General features: G+C 42.8%; 1 protein-coding gene across 2 annotated transcripts; it reads left to right on the top strand.

Moving 5' to 3' along the window:
- Window positions 1-296: 296 nt before the first annotated feature.
- On the top strand, window positions 297-20,541 carry BFSP2 (beaded filament structural protein 2). Of its 2 annotated transcripts, none has more exons than XM_021280354.2 (7): window positions 297-845; window positions 10,022-10,104; window positions 12,089-12,245; window positions 13,318-13,479; window positions 18,675-18,803; window positions 19,291-19,511; window positions 20,301-20,541. In XM_021280354.2, the coding sequence occupies exons 1-7, from the start codon at window positions 399-401 to the stop codon at window positions 20,302-20,304; spliced, it is 1,203 nt and encodes a 400-aa protein (XP_021136029.2). In that variant the 5' UTR covers window positions 297-398; the 3' UTR covers window positions 20,305-20,541. The 2 variants fall into 2 exon arrangements, with proteins under 2 accessions (XP_021136029.2, XP_005513165.2); XM_005513108.3 differs by having other exon boundaries at window positions 307-845; window positions 18,672-18,803.
- Window positions 20,542-21,063: the final 522 nt, after the last annotated feature.

A 21,063-nucleotide genomic window follows, 5' to 3' on the forward strand; every position in this document is an offset into this window, starting at 1 on the left:
AGCAGCTAATGTGTTTGTAATACACATCTAGATACCTGTGGGTGTAGGGCTAGGAAATCATCTGGGTGTCACCATAGAAAACACCGCTGGTATTTTAACACGTACGTTGTACTGAATCCCCATCCCGCTGTCCCTGTAAACACCATTGTGCTTTTCATCTGCCACATTTGCAGCAGCAGCAGCAGGGAGATTTCCCCTGAAATGGGATTGCTGACCCAGCAGCCGCCCGGACAATGTGATGGGCGCTCCCAGGCAGCACAAAGCCCTCCCTTCCAGAAAGCCGTCGCACAAAGCCGAAACCCCCCACAGCCCCAACCTGCTGGGCTCGGCACATCCCTCCCGCCAGTGCGGGGCTTGGTGGCCGGGCTGAGCAGGGCTCAGCGGGCGGGAACGGCAGGATGCCCTTGCCCAGGCGCCGGTCGTCCTTCTTGGGGCAGCAGCCCTCTTCCACTGCGGCCGAGAGCTCGGGGACACCCGGCCGCCGGTTGAGCATTGGGAGCCTGGCGAGACCCCCCGGTGTCTACGTGGGCACCGTCCCCACCGGCGGCGTGAGCAGCTTGGGCACCCGAGTGTCCCGCAGAGCCCTGGGCATCAGCAGCGTCTTCCTGCAGGGTCTGCGCAGCTCCGCCTCCACGGTGCCCCTGGCCCCGGGGCTGGAGAAGGGCAGGGCTCTCTCCTACGAAACCCTGAACAGCTGCTTGGTGGAGTACATCGAGAAGGTGCGAGCTCTCGAGCAGGTCAACCAGGAGCTGGAGGAGCACATCAGGGTCTACCTGGACAAGAAAGCGGCCAGCGTGGGAAGCTGGGGAGCGCTGCGGGAGAACTGGGAGGCGATTTACCATCAGGTGGGTACCGGAGAACTGTCGACAACCGAGGGAACTTCATGAGGCATTAGCAATGATGAGCGGTGAGGATTGATGTTTATGATGAATGTCGCCTCGTTTCAAGGCACGGTGCCCTAGACAGAGGGTTTTAAAACTATCTTGGTCATAAGCAGTGTTACAATTTCACAGTGTGCTGTGGAAAATGCCTATTAAGCAGGAGAATTCCCTCAGGCATTGTGCACATGGAGGCAATCGAAATGCACCCCAAGGCGCGATAGTCTGGGCTGACTAAAAAGTGGGGGGGTTCTAGTTCTTTTTTATTACCTGTGGTTCTTACACTGAACATTAAAATTATTAAACTGCTAGGACTGAATTAGTTTATCCCTTAACATTATATAATTACAAGCACTTATTTTTTAAAAAATTAGCAATTCACGTTTTTACTTTATTCCCTTGTTTGCTTCATCACATTTTCAAAAGCTCTATTTATTTAAAAATAGTAATTGCATGGCTACCAATGAGTGACTCCTTCCCTTTGTTGCCATCCGACCGTCCTTTCCACCTACCTTCTTCATATGGCACAAGCTGCAGGGTTCTCCAGGAAAATGTTCATTGTGGGGGTATGAAATGGTGTTTGCATTGACCTCATGGACAAGAAACAGTTCCTTTTGCTGACCCGTAAGACTTCGCAGGCTGATGTCCTGCTTGCAGGGAATGCAGGACTCTGCTTCCCAAGGTCTCAGTGCATATCATGAGTGTCGGCTTCTTGACTCCCAGCCACTGAGAGCAGAGAGGACCCCGAAAAGCCAGAACCTGTCATCTTGCACAACTCTTCCCAACAGCGCTTGTGCAGGTGCAGAAAATGCCGATGGCAGGTCTTCAGAAAGCCTGAAAGACGACTTTAAGTTCCTTGGGATAATCGCGTGTTCTACCTTGGGCTGGATAGAGTTTTACCTCTGGCATAGGAAAGAGGGTGCATTTTTATAAGCGCGCTGTGTTTTCAGGGCAGGTCTTCACCCAGAACACTAGGAATGCTGCCTGAACCCTGTTGTACCAAGATCATGTCAGCAGAAGTGCCCAGTTAAGCACTGACTTTTAAAGTTATCTGTACTGGTAAATGACATTTCTGCTGCTAATCCTATAAAGCTTCCTGAAGGGACTGGCTGCTGAAGGCAATAGCTGCTTGGAATCTGGGATGCTTACGAAAAGCCATACCCTTGAACCTATCACCTCACTGAGGCAGATGGGAACTTCGATATGAGCTGGAGGGTTAACACTTTGCAGCCACTGTCCCATGTTTTTCAGACGAGTGTCCCATCTGTAGATCTCACCTGTAAAATGTATCAGGGCCTATGGTTAAGACCAAAAAAGTAGGATTGTGGGATATGCGATTTATCTTTATATGAAACCCCACTATTATAGTGCAGATGAACCTAATAATGTAATGATTTTTCATCAAAATTGCTTTCCTTTTAAACTTTCTTTATATTGTCACCCTGCCACCTTGCCTCCATCTCCTTTTCTTATGAGTGAATAAGAGCAGCTCATAATGCAATGTAGCTTGAATATGTATCAGAAAAATAAAGCTATGAAGTAATAGCATTTGCAAGAATCATACAAAATAAGAGAAGGTTAGCATTATCTGTATCTATTTAACCATGAAAACACATTATAGAATACATAAAGTTTTCTGAATTACTTCAATTAAATCAATAAAAAAGGCATCACTTAGTGGGTTTTTACTTTCTCGGGCATAATCTGAGCTGTTACGTACAATTCCGACTAATAGGTTTCTTTGCTTTTCTATATTAAGCATCTAACCGAAAATGAAAGTAGGACCTCATCCAGCCCAAACACTGATTAACTTGTTCATCTTGGGGCTAATTAGCAAAAGTATGCCAGCATCAACACCAAAACTGTCATAGTTATTAAAATAACATCAAATCAGTTGCCGTGGGAACTGCTGCAACCATACGAAGTCAGTGCCCTCCTGCCATGATGTGTCCCAGTAGGAGAAGTAAAAGATGTTCAGCTGTAACAGAAATGAGAGACGCCTAGCAGATACATTTCTAGATGTTAATTTTGTAAATATATTCAGATTTTCTATACATGTCCACATCCACTTAAATGGGACATACCATTTTTCAGCCTCCTGCAAACTCTGAGGATTCAATCTGATTCCCAGGCAACACGGTGCTCTCAGCCATGAGGGATCCCTGGCAGCCATAAACCCCCTCAATGTGCTTCCCATGAAGCAGCTGTGAAAGTCTTGAGGTGGAAAGCCACTTGAGCTGCCACCTGTTTTAGCCTCAATGCCTACAACAGGAACAGATTTTGAACAAGAAGAAGCAAATAAAAATACAAAACTGGGGCAGGGTGAGTGAGAAGACAAGGATATCGCCATGTAAGACTCTCCTTGTCCCAAAATCAGAAACGTGATGGGCCCATCTCTGCAGTGGGGTAGGAGAGACTGCAGTGAACCAGATGGTCCCATTTCCCTCCTGGCCTTCATGAGATGTGTTCTGGCATCCCACATTTTGGGTAGTTTTCCTCCCAGTAGTAACAACTGGGTGCCAGCATTTCTCCCAAACACAGAGCTAGGTGAAAAATGTGGCAAGTGACTCCAAGGGTCCCTCAGGGGAAAAAAAACTTGTGTTTTATTGCAATGGGCAAACCCATTACTGCAGCAGGGTATCACTGACAGGAGCAGCATGATGGAAAGCCACTATCCAGCTCACAGCACTATTTATCCACCTGGGCAGCTGGTTTTTATCAGAGCAGGTGGAGACACTAATTGGGACAGGCACAAAGTGGGAGGATTTTTGCAGGAAACAAGAGGAATGAGAAATTCTTGTGGAGAGGACTTCATGTAACAAAAATACAAATTAAACTCATTTTATCCTTGGCATACTTCTTTTCTCCAGGCTTCATCCCAGTCTTCTTGTGGAAAAATAATCAAATGTGTTTCTTCTGTAGAAGAAGAGGTAGTTTGTAATGGTAATTCCTTCCCACGGAGCAGGGCAGCACCTGGGAAAAGTGGACACTTGAAATAATCTCAGTGAGTTTACAGAGAGGGAGTAGCTCAGCCTCCGTGACCATTCAATTATGGCTGTGTGGGAGACACAGAGATTTATTTTGTCTATGAGATGGCATGTAGCACAGTTGAGATCACAGGAGTAAACACAAAAGCAGAAGGAGGAATCAACATCCAGGACCATTTTTATCACTGCTGTGACTCTTGTGCATGGTTGGGAGCATTTGAAACGTCATCAGAGTTTTTCTGTGCAGATACTGAATTGCACCTGGCCAGACTGTCAGCATTTATTCGGTGTTTATATTAAGCCTGGAGAATATACAGGACTGACAGCCTGAGGAATCATCACATTTGGACTTGCACACGGTAATTTATTCACTGTGGGGCCAAGAGAGCTCTTGTATATTATCTGTTACACACTCCACCCAGCAGGATGATCAGAGGGCTGGAACAGCTCTGGTGTGAGGACAAGCTGAGAGAGTTGGGGTTGTTCAGCATGAAGAAGAAAAGGATCTGAGGAGACTTTATTGTGGCCTTTCAGTACTTAAAATGGGCCTATAAGAAAGATGGGGACAGACTTCTTAGCAGGGCTTGTTGTGGTAGGACAAGGGGTAATGGTTTTAAACTAAAGAAGGGGAGATTCAGGCTAGATGTGAGGAAGAAATTTTCTACAATAGGGGTGATGAAACACTGGCCCAGGTGGCCCAGAGAGGCAGTAGATGCCCCATCCCTGGAGACATTCTAGGTCAGGCTGGATGGGGCTCTGAGCAACCTGATCTAGTTGAAGATGTCCCTGCTCATTGCAGGGGTCTAGATCAGATGACCTCTGAAGGTCCCTTCCAACCCAAACTATTCTATGATTCTATTATTCTATTCTAAAGCAACATAGTGCATGATTAGTATCTGTAAGTCGGTGAAATAGCATTCTGCCACTGATGTAAGGGCACAACAAACTCCCACAAAATGGCCCAGAGCTTGGTCAACTGCCATACAGAGGATGGCAATAAATTGGTTTTATTTATGTCCTCTCAGCCACTTCCAACAGCATAACCTTGAACTGCCTTCACAGATAGTTGTGAGGTGTGTGGGGGTGAGATTTTTCTGCTTGTGCTTTTACAAGCAACGTTACAGTTTTGACAGATAATTTCTTTAGGAGGTACCTCATGCTTTAAGAACCAGGCAGTCCTGTTTAGTTATAAAATATACAATGTATGAATGAAGTTGTGTTTTCTTGGATGCAGCAGAAATCTGCAAAGGACCCATCAATCTTCCCAGTCTCTCTCCAGGTATTACCTTTCCCAAGGCAATGCAACAAATGCCACTCTTGCTGCCTTGGGGTTTTCCTTCTTCAGGCTCTGAAGGATTTCAACACAGAAAGCATGACCAAAAGCATTCAAGTTTACTGCTTTGCATCTGAGCAGCAGGCATTGGCTTGTGTGACTTTAGCCTGATTTAGCTGTGAATTACAATGTGTTGGAGTCAAAGGGCTGATATCAACCACTTCTTTCTGTGTGCGGAAGACTAGACCAGCATCTTCTGATCTTTCTCCACTGCTGCATCATTTGCTTTAACTGAGGTGAACACAAAAGTCAGATAATATTCTATTACATAAATAATTAAACCATGAGATTCATCATTGGCCACACCTGAGGCCACAAATTCAGCAGCATTCAGAAAGGGATTAGGCGTTTGTAAGAATAGTGAAAGTATACGAAGATATTGATAAAGCGTAACTAAGAATTTGAAAGGTATAGTAAATATTGCAGTTCTGACCTTGGTCAGATCTGTCTTAAAAATCAACCAGGGATAGGCTGTCCCCTAAGTGTCTGTACCACATCACCCTTTATCAAGGCTGGAGGCCTTGAAACACCCTTGAAACAGCTGGTTTTCCTTGTTGCCAGTCATAACCCAGTAAATGGGCCAGTATGTTGATACAGATTTTGCTAAGATATTCTTCTTTTTTTTTCTAAAAATTGAACTTGTGTTTTCATGTCCATAAAATCACAATGAAATCGAACAAAATTGTTGCTGCTTTCTAGTTAAGACATTTTACAGCACAAATATTCAGTGTTAATTCAAGAGCTACAAAAAAAACATGTTCAAAAGGTGTACGTACATCACAGATGCGAGTGTTGAAAGCAAATATATGACTTAATGGAGCTATTATTAGTAATAATATTTGCATTTTTATAACATTTCCCATCATGACTGCTTAAATGTCACATAAGCGTCAGTGAATTAAGCATCTCAGAAGCCCCGTGAGGCAGGACAGCATTGCCGTCTGCTTTGCAAGTGGAGGAGGCAATGCCCAAGTGCTTGCAGCATTGTGAGCCCTCTCGTTTCCAATGAGCACAAAGAAGTGTGTTTTCTGAACTGCTGCATCATGCTTTTTAGTACATGTGTCAGCAAAGTGGCTATGAATCAGCCTCACTAATGCTGAGTGTTTGCATCCAGCTGTCGATTATTAGGAGAATTAAACCAAACAAAAGAGCCACTAGGTGGAAGTCTTACATCTCTTCTTCTCAAGCCTTGGAAAGGGCTTTCACAGCTCATACAAATCAGGGAGAATTTTTTAGGAAACCCAGTTTCTACATAGAAACTACTGTGTCATTGTTTATGCTTCAGGTTCGCTGTCGGATTTAAAGCGTACACAGCTCATTTCCAGGAGGGCTGAAAGGCTAATGCCTGCTGGTTCCCCCTAAAACTCTCATCCCTGAAGCCTTCCAAACATTTGACATTTTTATACCATTTTTACTTACACGGCACAGTTCAGGTTTATGTGCAGTTCTGGAAAGCCCTGGACTTTCTCACTGAACATTTGGCATTTGCTGCTGGTCTGTGAAGAGGGGAGTCAGGTATTGAGTCCTCAGGAGTATAATACCAGGGCTCTGGTAGAGACACTCACTCATGAGGCAGGTAAGAAACCACCCCAAATGCTTCAATAAAGCCAGAAGATCACTACTGAAAAGTGCTTTTAAAACCAGTTTTCCTCTGCAAAGAGGCAGAAATCCAGGCAGTGGAAAATCACCAGCTACTCCCTGCTTCTACTTGCAATGCAGCCCAAATAACATTTTACACAGAATCCAGCCTCTGGAGTTAGCCATTAACATACCTCTGAGTGGCACCGTGCAGCTCACAGGATTTAATGTTACTTTCGCTTATGGTATGGTCCTAGTTCTTTCAAAGGCATTAAATTTCATCAGACTTTAGGTCAGATACTGTAACTGCAGGGGCTCAATGCTAGAGGCAAATGGGCTTGTTTTGACAGGGGAGGGCAAACCACGGGGCAGTGTTTCTGCTCCCTGATTGAGTCAGGAAAAAAAAAGCTCTTTGACAATCCGTATGTTTATGATTTGGCAGGAAGACAAAATAATTTCTGTAGAAAAAAAGAACATTAAAAAAGAAAAAAACATTCAGAGTTTGGATCAAAGACCTGCCTCTACCTCCGTGCTGCTGCCATGTTGTCGAGGGTTAAGATTGCAGGGTGACAATAAAACCCTGGCAGATGTATTGTTAACCCTCTCTCCCCCCCACTTCCCCGTTTTGCCCCTCCCTCTCCCCCCTTCCCACTCAAGACAGGCGATCGGGAGGGAAAGAAGGACAGAGAGAAGAGAGTTGGAAAAATTAACAATGTTTTACTAATGCTACTAATAAGAATAGAGAAAATAATACAAAATATACAAAACCAATCTTGAAAGTCTCAGCAACTGCAGAGCTGGCACCCAAAGTCCTGGAATGGACTCTGCAGCCAACCGGAGCTGGATTCAGTCTCTCACTAGGCCTCAGTTCACAGGGACGACTAGCAAGGTCCTCTCCTAATGTCGGCCATAAGCAGAAGGGAAAAAGCAAAGGCAAAAGGGACGAGATCCTCGTGATCTCCCACTTTTATATGAAGTATTCACGTGAATGGAATGTTATACACAGTTGGTCAGTTTCTTGGTCACCGGTTTCTCGTTGCCCCTCTCGCGAGATGTCCATCCATGCTTATCAATAAGTTTGCATTCCATTGCTAGGTTTACCAAAACGTGTCTGGTTCTCCAGGAAAATGCAGTTAACGTGAAGGCTTTAGCTGACAGGCAAAATTCACTGAAAGAGAAACTTGTTTTTAACAAAACCAGGACACATGTAAAAACTAAATGTCTTTTCTCCATTTTTCAGGAGAAACTCAGGTTTCTTGGTGCAAGGGGACCTGAGGACGGCAGAGCAGCCTGTCCCCAAAGTCCTGTGTCCGCCCAGCAGCTCTGAAATGCCACAGAAGGGATGTCCTGGGGGCTGAGGAGTTAGGCCAGTGCTGGTAAAGTGGGGTTGGAAAAAAGCAGGGAGAAGGAAACAAGGGGTTGAATAATGAAGAAGAGCCTGTTCCGTGTGCAAGAGAGCACATGAACGTCTTCTGTACCTGTGTGGTGCATGGCGGGGCTGGCTGGTGTGCCATCAGATACCATCTCTTTGCTCACACCTGTAGCTTTCGTAACATCTCTCACTCCTGAGTGTTCCTGTGCTCTCTAATTTTCTCATGCCGAAACTGGGGCTTCTTTGCCCAGTGGCAGTATATTCATGGGAACTTTCTCCTCTGTCTAGATGCTGCTCTCATGAAACATTTTGGAACTGCATGTCTCTGAGATGGCTACTCCCTCTATCATACCTGTTAGAATTGGCCAAGAAATCCCACACTTACTAATGAAAAATTGGCTGCCCATACAAGGGCATCAGTTCTGTTTCCTTTGGAAGCCAAGCCCTGAGCGGGAGCTGGCAGGAATGGGGCTCCAGGTCCAGGCTTCCAGCCACAGCCACCTTCCCTTTTTGTTCCTAACAGTAGGTGAGAAGTAAGCAAACCACTTTTTTTAACTCTCATGCCTCCTCAGAGTTAAAAGATGCAGAGTGCTTTTAACATCATGATCCATTGTGGACTTCTTGATGTGGCGAACAGGGTATTCCTCCAGATCTCTCCTTATCAGATGCCTTCACATATTTCATATTTGTTTGTCCAAGCATCTGTAAGACATCTGGAGCAGTAAGCCACATTTCATGAAGATGAATTTTAATTACCGTGTAGCTTCAGCCTTGCATGTCCACCTCCACATTGCATGACTTGTTTTACCTCAGGGAAGCAGAGTGCTTCGGGGGATTTGCAATCTCATTTAGTTGCAGACTTAATTATCTAAAGAAAGATTTGTGCTTCAAGAACTCTCCTGGCCTGCTTAAAAAGTGGCTGTTATTCATGGGGTGGTTTAGTTTCAACTGCAAATCTCCATAGGTATCTTCTGAAAGAGACCTAAGAGTTGTTGAGTTTAGCTCCTCCGGAGCAACAACATGGACCACAGGATAGCTGAAGCCCCCAGACACTTATATGCAGAGATGATTGCTCTAATCCTGGTACTGAATCCAGCATGTCTTCGGTCACCTCCATAGCCCAGGGCACATATGACTCCATGACAAGCAGTGGTCTTTTCTCACTTTTTAATAATTTTATATAACCCTCTAGAATAACAACAAGCCGCTATATCACAAGCCTTCCGTTTTTTTTACCCCTCAAATGCCTCCTAGGCATAAAGATACCTCCCCAGAGCCATAGCAATGACACCGCAGTCTGATATGCACAATCTTTCAAAAGCATTTCACATTTGGGATAATAATATTCAGAGACTGTGGGCTTCTCAGGTCTCATATCTATCTCAAGAGCTTACAGGATCCCATCAGGGAAGAAAAATGATGCTCTTGGAGCTGAGCAACAAGTATTCCTCGGCTCACTGAAGAGGATGGCCCTGGAAAGGATTACTGATATGGATCAGAATAGAAATTGCACGAGTGCTACTTAAATTGTATCTAGAAGATAAAAGTGGGATTGAAATGATGAACGTACCTTGCACACAGTAATGAACTTCGATTGTTGCAATGAGCAGAATAAAAGTGTTTCCCCAAGAATATTAATGTTTAGGAGCAATGAATAGTTTGATAACAAATTATGGACTATTTTCAGAGTATCTGTGAATTTATATGTACAAAATCAATTGATTAAATTATCTGGAATGAGTGACTTGAACAGCACTAGGCTAAAGGATTATTTTCAGAATCGAAGCTATACATCTGCTTAAGATACATGTACAAGGCACGTAGCTAATGTGCTGAAGCTCTTCATTGCTTGAGTTCTGTTGTCTCTTTCTAGGTGGGTGAAGCAGTCCTCGAAAACGCTCGTCTTATGCTGCACACTGAGAACATTCAAGCCTGTGCTGAAGATTTTAAAGACAGGTAGTCTTGTGGTGGCACCTCGCTGGCCACTTCATCTGCAACTTTGCCTTGGCAAACCCTTACTCTATAGGGGAGTAAAGCTTAGTGAGTAGAATGGGCCCCTTCTTTAAAGTTGAATATTCAACACCCTGACTTGGGAGGTGTTTTGTAACATCAAAATAATTATGATGTTAACATTATTTTGGAAGATTTTGAAGATTTATAGTAACAAAAATGTGCACTAGCAAAATTACTTAAGCTATTTTTTGGTATACAGACATCGATGTCTTACTGAGAGGTCAGTTTTCATTCATATTGGGGTTGATATTTTACAAAGGCAAACTTCATGTGATTTTTAGTTTTAATTTCCAGTACAACACAAATGGTTTTGGAAGTAACAATCATTCTGCTGCAGCAGCTGAAAAGCAGAAACTGCACCACCACAAATGTCAGCGTGGAAACATTAGATAAGGAAAAAATAAATGGGCTGCACTGATTTTCCTGGTCTTTACCGACAGAAATGAATAGTAAAAGAAGATCTTAAATACTGACAAACTACTTTTAATGCATTTCCATTTGCAAAGCTTAATATTCATGTACATGAGTACATGAAGCTCTTTAAATTTTACTCAGGAGATGTGATCCTTCTAGCATTTACTCATAACGGACTCATTCATTTACAAACAGCTTTTCACAAGATCTGACACACAAACTGTACTTAAAACTAATTGATTGTTATTTCCTTTGTTTTTTATCATCCCTTAAACTTCTCTCTCTGGTATTATTTTATTTAATCATATCAATAAGTGTGTTAATCACGTTCTTAGGTTTGGTCTTTATTTCAGAATGGTACAACTCTGAGATACTCATTTCATGGCTTTACATCCAGCAAACTACCCTCATATATTAAGTAGTTTTAAAACACGTTTTTCAAAAATGTCAGCTGACTTGAACAAGTGGTCTACATAACAAAATCAATGTCAAATCAATCCACTGCACAGTGAAAGCTCCTAATGCTCATTGGGATCAGCTGCCACTTTCCCAAGCTGTTGAACTCCCAGAAAGGCAAGTGGTTCTCAAGGGGCAAAGTGCAGGACTTGTTTATGAAGCTGGCTCCCATCTAACCTGCCAGTCCCCCTGTCTAACCTCCCTGGCCACCATGTCCCCAGGTTGGATGGGTTTGACACAAAAGCTTTCCAGCCCAGGAGATTCACCACACAACCCAGCCACATTTTCAAAGGAATATCTAAAATGAAAAGGTTCCAATGAGAGCAACACAGCAAGCAGTGCTGTAGACTAGCAACTGCCTGCCACATTTTTCTCTACCATTGTGGCCACAGTTTAGAAATGAGCCATTTGCTTTAATAGCAATTCTAGTTGACAAACCAACCACTCAGATTTCCTATTTATTTTGAGGCCACTAGGATTTGGTCTTAAGGATGGGCTGGTACCCTGGAACATAGAACAGGCTGCCATCAGCATGTCTGTTAGTAAAAACAAAGCACAATACACACATGGTTTCTTTAACCATAGCTCTGAAAAGCTTTTATGTAGATGAACAAGCAGGTATTATCATTTTACAGCTAAGCAAGCACAGAAAAAGCCACTCATAGTCATACTGTATATAAAAACCAGATATAGCAGGGGACCATGTGCCTCTCCATGCTTATTCAGGAATCCTATCAGGCTGATAACCACCATAGCGCAGACTGCTAACTTGGCTTGTTTTATTACACTCTGAGTTAATGACAGGGTACGTCAGGTAGTTAAATTCAAGCATAGTGAGATAAGGTGAGAGCAAAGTATATCTTCTGTGCCTCTGTTTGGCACAGATGAGCTAATTAGCCTGAACGGTGTCATTTGAAAAAAAGAAAAAAAGCAGGTTTTTCTTGCTGAGCTGTGCTGTATTAAGGTTTGGGTTTGGTTTTTGTTGTTGTTTGGTTTTTTTGGGGGGGATGGTTGGTTGGTTGGGTTTGTTTGTTTGTTTGATTGTTTTTCTCTGCAGGTATGAAAATGAACAGCCATTCAGAAAGGCAGTGGAAGACGAAATTAATTCCCTATATAAAGTGATTGATGATGCTAACCTAACTAAAATGGATCTGGAGAGTCAGATAGAAAGCATGAAAGAAGAACTAACTTTGCTGTCAAAGACTCATGAAGAAGTAAGTCCAGACTTGAGACACTACAAAGCCAATGCATACCTGTTTCATCCACTTGGTATCACACATCTAGTGCAAAGCAAGCACTAAAACGCTCTACCTGCCATCTTTGGGTGGTGGGATTCTCCTGAAAACTGCTCCTATTTCACTCTTCTCTATTAACTTAAAGCACTGACCTCTGAGGCATGATCAAATTGCTTACATTTAAGTTTTAACTCTTTCTCATCTGATAAGAATGACATGGAAGTGATGTCATCATTTCTTGCTAGACACCACATGAAGGTCATGGGGTTGCCAGTCACATATGTGGGCATCTCAACAGGGAGGTCTGACTCTCAGCCAGAGATTTAAAGAGAAAATGTCTGTGCAGGAAAAAAAGTTCTGGTCCTGCTGCACTAATGTGGAGCATCAACCAGGCTCTTCTGAAAATATCCTGGTTGGCTTTGCAAGCTGCTCAGTTCCCAAAACTAAGTCTCTCCTGAGCAACACACCACTGAGGCAAGTCATGGGGACAGGCAGTAGATGCATGTCTAGGTTATTGTGTGGTGCAGCAGAGAGGGAAGAGCAGGGTTTGATTTTCTGTCAGTTGTTAGCTCCTTGACCCAAAGCCCAAATTGCAGCTTTACTGGCAATGCAGCTGTGGTGGGCTTAGGTCCCAGATGTACAGTGTGTGTGTGTCAAGCTCTTTCTGCTGGAGGAACGTGCCACTGTGAGAGGGCTGCTCCAGGCAGTGCCTTGGTGCTTCAATCTCCGTCCACCAATGGGGAAACCACTTCTACTAACCTGGAGCTGCAGCAAGATTCCCCATGGAGAAGCAAGGCAAATGCACAGCTGAAAAGAGAAACCCTCCAGTGCACTAAATCATTAATGCAGAAACACATTTGGGGACCAAATCTAATTATTCTCTCTGTTTGTGGCACCTGTGCAATCTATTTTAGGTGTACCTGCTTTAGCAGGTGGGTTGGATTAGATGATCTCCAGAGGTCCCTCCCAACCTTAACCATTCCTCGAGCCCCTCTGAAGCTACCATTCAGTTGTCCAGCTCACTGCTTTTATGTCCGTTATTTTTTTCAAGGATGTGAAGGTGCTATACAAGCAGCTTGCTGGATCTCAGCTGGAAGAGCTTGATGTTCCCCTGGGGAGTGGCCTGGATGACATACTGGAAAAAATCAGAATCCACTGGGAGAGAGACATTGAAAAGAATCGTGCTGAGACAGGTGCCCTGCTCCGTACCAAGGTAAGTGCTCTGTAACTCACATTATGTTGGACATTACAGGATTTCAAGAAAACACAAAATCATTGAATCACAGAACAGTTTGTGTTGGAAAGGACCTTAAAGATCAACTAGTTCCAACCCCTCTGTCATGGACCGGGACAACTTCCACTAGAGCAGGTTGCTCAAAGCCCCATCCAGCCTGGCCTTGAACACTTCCAGGGATGGGGCATCCACAGCTTCTCTGGGTAACCTGTTCCAGTACCTCACTACCCTCGTGGTGAAGAATTTCTTCCTTATATCTAATCTAAATCTACCTTCTTTCAGTTTAAAGCCTTTACCCCTTGTCATGTCATTACAGTCCCTGACAAAGGGTTCCTCCCCATCTTTCCTGTTGGTCCCCTTTAGGTACTATAAAGCTGCTATGAGGTCTCTCCAGAGCTTTCTTTTCTCCAGGCTGAACAACCCCAACTCTCTCAGCCTGTCCTCATAGAGAAGTCTTCCAGCTCTCTGATCATCTTGGTGGCCTCCTGTGGCCCCTCTCCAACAGGTCCATGCCTTTCATGTACTAAGGGCTCCAGAGATGGACACAGGACTCCAGGTGGGGTCCCACCAGAGCAGAGCAGCAGAATCACCTTCTTTGACCTGCTGGCCAAGCTCCTTTTGATGCAGTCCAAGATACTACTAATACTAGGCAGTAATTTTGAGGGTTGGTGTTTGCTTTTTTCTCAAAACAAAAAAGATGGTAAAAACCTAAAGGATTTTTGGCCCAAATCCATGGGAAAATACACTCATAAATATTGGTGGCTTTTGTGGGATGCACAGCATTAAGCAGCAGTGGAAATGGCCCTGCTGATATCATGAATATCTGCGGGAGCCTTCTAACGACTCTGAAACATTGGCTAAGAAAAACCAAATCAGTTGATTTCTTCTGTGTAGGACAAGTCACAGTCATTACCCTTCTTACTAGGGCTGTTCCTCCACCAAACAATTTAATGGGTATATAAATCAAAAGGGCAAAACATATTGCTCTACACTAAGTATACAGCTACAGACTTTTTGTGGGTTTCTCCTTGAAATTTTTTCCTTTGGCAGCAGTGGAAAAACTGGACATTAACTTAGAAATTAAAAGTGATGATAATAGCCATTCCCTTTAAAAGTGTTCTCCTCTCCTGACTCTGAGTCTGAACAGCCTTTAAATGCAGCATTTTCTCTGTCACAAAGGATCACTCACTCATTTTCCAGCGTGGCTGGCTGAAGTAAGTATTTTTGCAGAGCTGAAGCATAAAGTTCAGTGGCCAATCCTATTTGTTAGTAGCCGTCTCATTCTGAGTTGGCTATTACAGCAGAGCACGGCACAGCAAATCACAACTACAGCTGTGCTATACAAATATTTAGCAAAAATCAGCCCCCCTTGTTCCATGGCACAGAGCTGCCATGAGAGGAGCAGGGGGTAGTGAAGGCAAACAGCAAGAAAAAAAAAGCAAGAAATATGTTTGCAAAGACATATGCAAGCTCTGAGTAGGTGTTTATTTTCAAAATAAAGAAGTAAAATCCTGTGACAACAGTGATACCGAGGGTGCCAGGGAATATACAAGGACCCATCCCAGAGGTCCTGTCAAGTTCGTGAGAGTGTCAGACTATTAGTAAACAAAGTTTCTGTAAGGTTAGTCTGTGGGGGCCTGATTTTCAGCTTGTACAGCACAAAGGAAGTTGGTGACACAGTAATAAACTGCATGAGCCCAGAGAGCATCTCCATTTGATGCATATGCAGCCCTGAAAAGCCAAAGTATTCTCAGCTTTGCCTAGAAAATCTGTTCCTGGCCTGATGCTAAGTTTCAGCAAAATGAACATTACTCTGACAGCAACAAATTCTTCATTGTCCTCACTTTCCTATCCTGCTTGTTCCACCTCCTCCTGCGCAAACACACCCTCACAACTTCTTTCTTCCCATTTCTTTCATACGTTCAATAATTGGTCTTTTAGCTGCAGAGAGATATCATCTGAGGAGAAAACCGCCAGCTCATCCCACACTGACCGTTGGTTGCTGCTGTCATGTCCTTGATTGCAGCCAACACCAGACACTGCAGAGAAATGTCAACAAGCAGACATAACCTAACATATCCCTACTTGGCTGTCTTAGTCTACGCTCTTACTAATTTAAGCCATTCCTGTTTTTTGTTTGTTTGTTTGTTTGTTTTTGTTGTTTGCTTTATTTATTTATTTATTTATTTATTTATGTATGTGAGGAAGAATCAGAATATCACAGATCACTGGAAAATCAGTTTCAGTTCAGAGTAGGTTCTGGTATGACATTCTAGGGCTTTTTGTCCCCAACTATGCGTCTCATTAAACCCAGATGATGCAATTTTGTATCTTGTACGGTTTTGTATCTCATACAGAACTATTCAGATTATTACTATTTATACAGATAACAAGAGTTCATCTTTTTTCAACTAAGCTTAAGGGCTTACGTTACCTTATGTGGCTAAGTTGCACCATTTGGTTATCCACACTGGAAAAAATTTGCCCTTACCCTTTTGCAACATCAGAGGAGGGAGAGCAGTTCCCTTCTCTCCTTTGCTCTTCATTACTAGTTCTTTAGTCTCTCTCTGTGAAGGTTTCCTTGGTCCCTAATATTTTAATTCCTTTGCTCTGCACCCATTCTTTGGTGTAGGTGTGAGCAGGTGAGACCAAGGTATTTCAAATTATCTCCTAGCACTGACTTAGACATCAGGGCAATATTTTTGTTATTTTCTGACTAATTCCCTTGCCTCATTTGCTTTGTCTTCTGACTAGACTTGCTGTCTTGGCTAGATTTTTCATGGGTATTCTGGCACCAAAACATACTGATTTACATTCATATATAACAGGGTTTCACATGGGACTTTTTTTAGATGAGTTAGTAACCACAAATCTCAAATCCTTTGGTTTGACCTGTGCACTTTTTTGTCCATAGTGCTCAAAACCTTTCCCTGAATCGACGCAAGTGATTTAAACCCTTGTAAGGCATGCAAGCTGTTTAATATTTTCCCCTGAAAAATGCTTCATTTAATGATGTGGTGCTGTGCATTCATGTAGTTGGATTCCACATATCCAGCCCTGCTCATTGCTAATCTGTATTGCTTTCTGCCATCCATAAATCCTGCTAATTCATGATTCATCCTCAAGGCAGTAAACCTTGAGTCATCAAGCTGTTAAACTTCTGTCATAATGGAACTAGACCTCTTCACATCCTGTCTCTTGTCCAGCTGTAGATCCATGGCAATGCTCTGCCCAGGGCACATGATTACACATCTGCCTCTGTCATCTCTAGTGTAGGGTGTCCCTAATCATCCTTCAGTTATCTTGATTCCATAAAAAACAGACTAATGAGAGATTCTGCACTCTTGCACAACACCTGGCTCAGAACTCTACAGGCATGCTTGAAATCTGCACATTCCTAGGAAACTCAGGCACCAAAATGATTAAGATTTAGGAGGATTATTTCATCCTCTCCCTCCATTAGTCCAGTTTGTGGGCACCACAGTTCAGTACAGCCTTTCCCTTGTGTAGCACCTCAGGAACAGGAAGAGTAGAGACACCAGAAATCATGAATTGCCTAGTAAAGAGGGTGCAAAGACTACATCTGCACTTCTCTACAGAAGGAACCCCAAAGCTGAAGCCAAGTATCATGCCCAGTGACATCCCCTACAAGGACTTCTGGGGCAACTCAGCTGGTAATCCTGTAAGGAGGATGGGAAAACCTTGTGTGTACCAAATGCTTTAGAGCTCATTCAGTGTGTGCTTGCTTGTTGCGTCATCCTCAGTATTTAGGTCTTGATGTGGCCACCTCCATCTACTCCATCCACCCATTCTAACATTCACATCACTAACATCAGGTAGCTGTGACATCTTAGGGTAACTCCTGGATGAGTTTCAACATCACCTGTGGTGAGGGCAAGTGGGATTTATAGGTAGCATTTGGGCCACCAGCAGGGTAAATGTGAATAAGAGATGCCAGGCTTTGGGTTATGTGTAGAGGCTATAAATATGGATGCAAAGGCACTGCCCCTGCCCTATGTATCTCTTAAAAGGAGGCATTTATAGTCCTCGTATCATAATAACATGCAGACTGCACTCTCAACACAACTTAAGAGACATGAATTACTCCAGAGTGGCAAGTCCATGACCATGACACTGGGTTCACCAGGACTAGTGAGGTGGGATTATGTCTCTCTGAAGCACAAGCCCCTGTGAAGTATTTCTGGAAAACCCAGGCTCTGTGCGATTTGCTGGAAAGGACAGTTTTGGCGTTTGGACTGAAATTTGGCCATTTTCAACACAGGTTCATAAATCCTAAATTCTGTTCGTGAATTAATTGGTACTTAAATGATCTTTTGCACCTGAGATTATTTCATTCACAATGACCAAGGTGTGGTCATTGACCTTACTTTTAAAATAAAAGAATGCATAATCAGAAAATTAGGGCAAGGTCAAGATGAATTTTCAGAGTGGAATGGAAGTATTTTTCATAGTTTAACTTCAGTGTCAGCCAGAAGAAACATAGATTTTTGACTGAAGAATTGTATTTGCTAGAGAGCCCAGAGCTCTGGATTGAAAACCTTCATCTCAGGCCTCATTAAAAATGTATATAAATTTTATTTTTACTAAGGTACCTTTTCCTTCACCTATTTTCAAGGAACCTGAACTAAACACATACAAAACCCATAAGCAACAAAAGCATTATATTGTGTAGGAGTTTCTTAATTCAATTAACAGAAATTGTTTCTGACTTCTGTGATATGACTTGATCTCTAACTCACAGAATCCTATGTGAAAAATCAAGGTGTGAATACTTCTGAAATCCAATAGACTAAGTGAAGACACTTAAATTATAGCATAGCTACAAAATGAAGGATTACAGCAATGTTTTCTTTTATAGGTCATTTTAAACATACTAGTATGAATGCTGAACAGCTTTAGTTGACATAGATAAAATATATAGACGTATCTATAAGCAAAATATATAGACATGTCTATAAGCCATTTTACAGTAAATGCATAGAAAATATGGTAATTTTGACACTAAGAGGCATCCAGCTGGGGGATTTAATATACAAGAATCAAACTTAGAATTACAACAAACTGTGAAAATATTAGCTGTGAGTTTGGCATGTAAGGAAACTAAACCATAATTTGAGTAGGCTGTGACAGCAGTTGCAAATTTGTACCAGCAGCAGGCTGAAACGACGGCTGCCATGCGAACCCAGGAGGAAGAGCTGGTGGAGGGCCTCAGAACTGAGTTCCATGAAACCGCCTGCAAAATACAGAGCTTGCAAGCAGAAACCGAATCTTTGAGAACCTTGGTAAGTAATGCTGGGTTTTCAATGGGTGGGCACATTCTGTGTGAATTCAGCATGCCATCAAAGGAAAACATTCCCATCTTCTGATGCACGCTTAAGTATAAATCCTATTTCCAGCAGATACTGTTTCCAAAGATGCCAGATATTTCTGGGCTCTTCTTGATTGACGTGGTGCATTAAATGTAACACATTTGACAACCAGGCCGCAAACGTCAATCTTCAGTGTCTTGATACTTGATAATAATTTCACTGAGATTTCTAGGTGGGAAGTACTTGACAATGTGAAGAATTCTGCACCTTGTAACCAAAGTAGTTCAACCTTTGTAATGATAATACAAATTTTTCAAAGCATCTAAAGAAAGGAATACTCAAAATATTACATCTCCACTTAAACGTATTCAATAGACATATTGGTCAAACTGGAATAAAAATGACTATGAAGCTTCTGAAAACTTGACTGTTATTGATGTCTGTTGTTCTGCCCTTACAGAAGAGGGGTCTGGAGAACTCTTTATATGATGCCAAGCACTGGCATGACATCGAACTGCAGAACCTAGGCTCTGTCATTTCCAAGCTGGAGGCAGAGATGGGAGAAATCAAAGTAGAGACCGAGCAGCAGCAGCGGGATCGTGAAAATCTGCTGACCAGCAAACAACAGCTGGAGAAAGACATTGCCGCATATCACTGCCTTCTGGATGGAGAACAAAGCAGGTACTTCTCCTTAAAAGCAAGCGTGCCATGAAGATGGTGACAATGTGCTCCCTGGGAAGAGGTTGTGAGGTTGCTGGAAGCAGGAGGACTAGGGTGGTTCTTGTGTTTTGCAAGGGTGGGTGGTATATGGTGAGGTTTGGAGAAGGTGCCAAAGGGGGAGAACACCCCAAATCCAGTCATGCAGAGATTCCTGAAGTATTTGAGATGAGTGGTTTCCAGCACTGCTGTGGAAATACAAGATTTAGGAATACACCACTATGTCTATGAGTTTCACTTCCCTGAAGATTTGAGATTAAAAAGGAACTACAGTATCTGGGGGCGGCTGCAAAACAGCTGTGCTGTTGTTTCTTGCCTTGGGTACATTATGCCTTCCCTCCTCCTCCCACTCTACAGTCCAGATACTAAAGCTGTGATCCTCCCATTCTAAGCACACAAGTTCCTCCCCAAGTCCAAGGACAGAATCTGGCTCACTAACTGTACCCTTTCTGAAGAAACATAGTTCGGATTTTCAATATTTGTCCTCTGGGAACAACCTGTAAATGCCATTACGGTGCTTGGGTTGCTTGGTTGTTCTTTTTAAAGATCCTTAATCACCACTAGTCATGGAACCCCTGAGAATTTTATCCACAGCTTTTGACTTGCTCTTCTGCTCAGGGAGAATTTTTTTTTAAATAATCAGTTCCTGCTGAAATTAGTGAGATTTCACTGGCTGAACTGGGGATAGTAGTCTTGGTTCAGCAATTCTCCTATCTGTAGTTGTGACCAGACCAACTTTTTCTTTCCTTTCAGCTAATTATGAAACTCCCAGCCCACAGAAGACCATTGCCATTAAAGCAAGAGATGTCACTGCCAGTTATGTTCGTGGAAGCTAAAAACCCATCAAAGCAGCCTGCTTTATTCAGTTTGATTCAACAATCAAAGTAGGTTGTAGCTTGAACAACTTTATTAGACCCTCCTCATATAATCGCTTTGCTTACAGGTTTCAACTTACTCATGTTGTTAAAATTCTAATAAAAATAAAGAATATCAAGGTTTTTGTTTGACTTTTTTTTCCTTCCAGTATTTTTCATTATAGTCGAAGGGGGTTGGACTAGGAACACAGGCTCTCCACTTTCCAGCAAGTAAACTCTTTCTTTTAGTAGTACAAATATATCAAGACCAAACTATCCCCATACTGCACACAGCATCCACAGGGAAATGGCAACCGCTCTGTTGTGTCACGAGACCATTAGCTCACTAGTGTGAAATCTAATTCAAATAACGCTGCAGCAGTTAAAGTGTGCCATTAACTCGATGTGATTCATTTTGCAATACATAAGCCAGCATAAGCACTAATGTGAGCATCCCGGCAGTACTTAATAAACATGTTTTAACCCCAAACTAAACTCTTGGAAAAGTTGAAGGTGCAGGAGAGCAACAACAGTTCTGTCTGCAGTACAGGTCAACCCCTTTACTGTATACTGAGTGTCCTGGGCAGGGTGTCAGCTTGTGCAAATGTGATACTTTTTGATGTATTGATATATTTTGATATTTGTTGTTTATATGCCTGGCT

The sequence above is a fragment of the Columba livia genome, chromosome 2 (genome assembly GCF_036013475.1).
Source record: "Columba livia isolate bColLiv1 breed racing homer chromosome 2, bColLiv1.pat.W.v2, whole genome shotgun sequence".
Classification (NCBI taxonomy): domain Eukaryota; kingdom Metazoa; phylum Chordata; class Aves; order Columbiformes; family Columbidae; genus Columba; species Columba livia.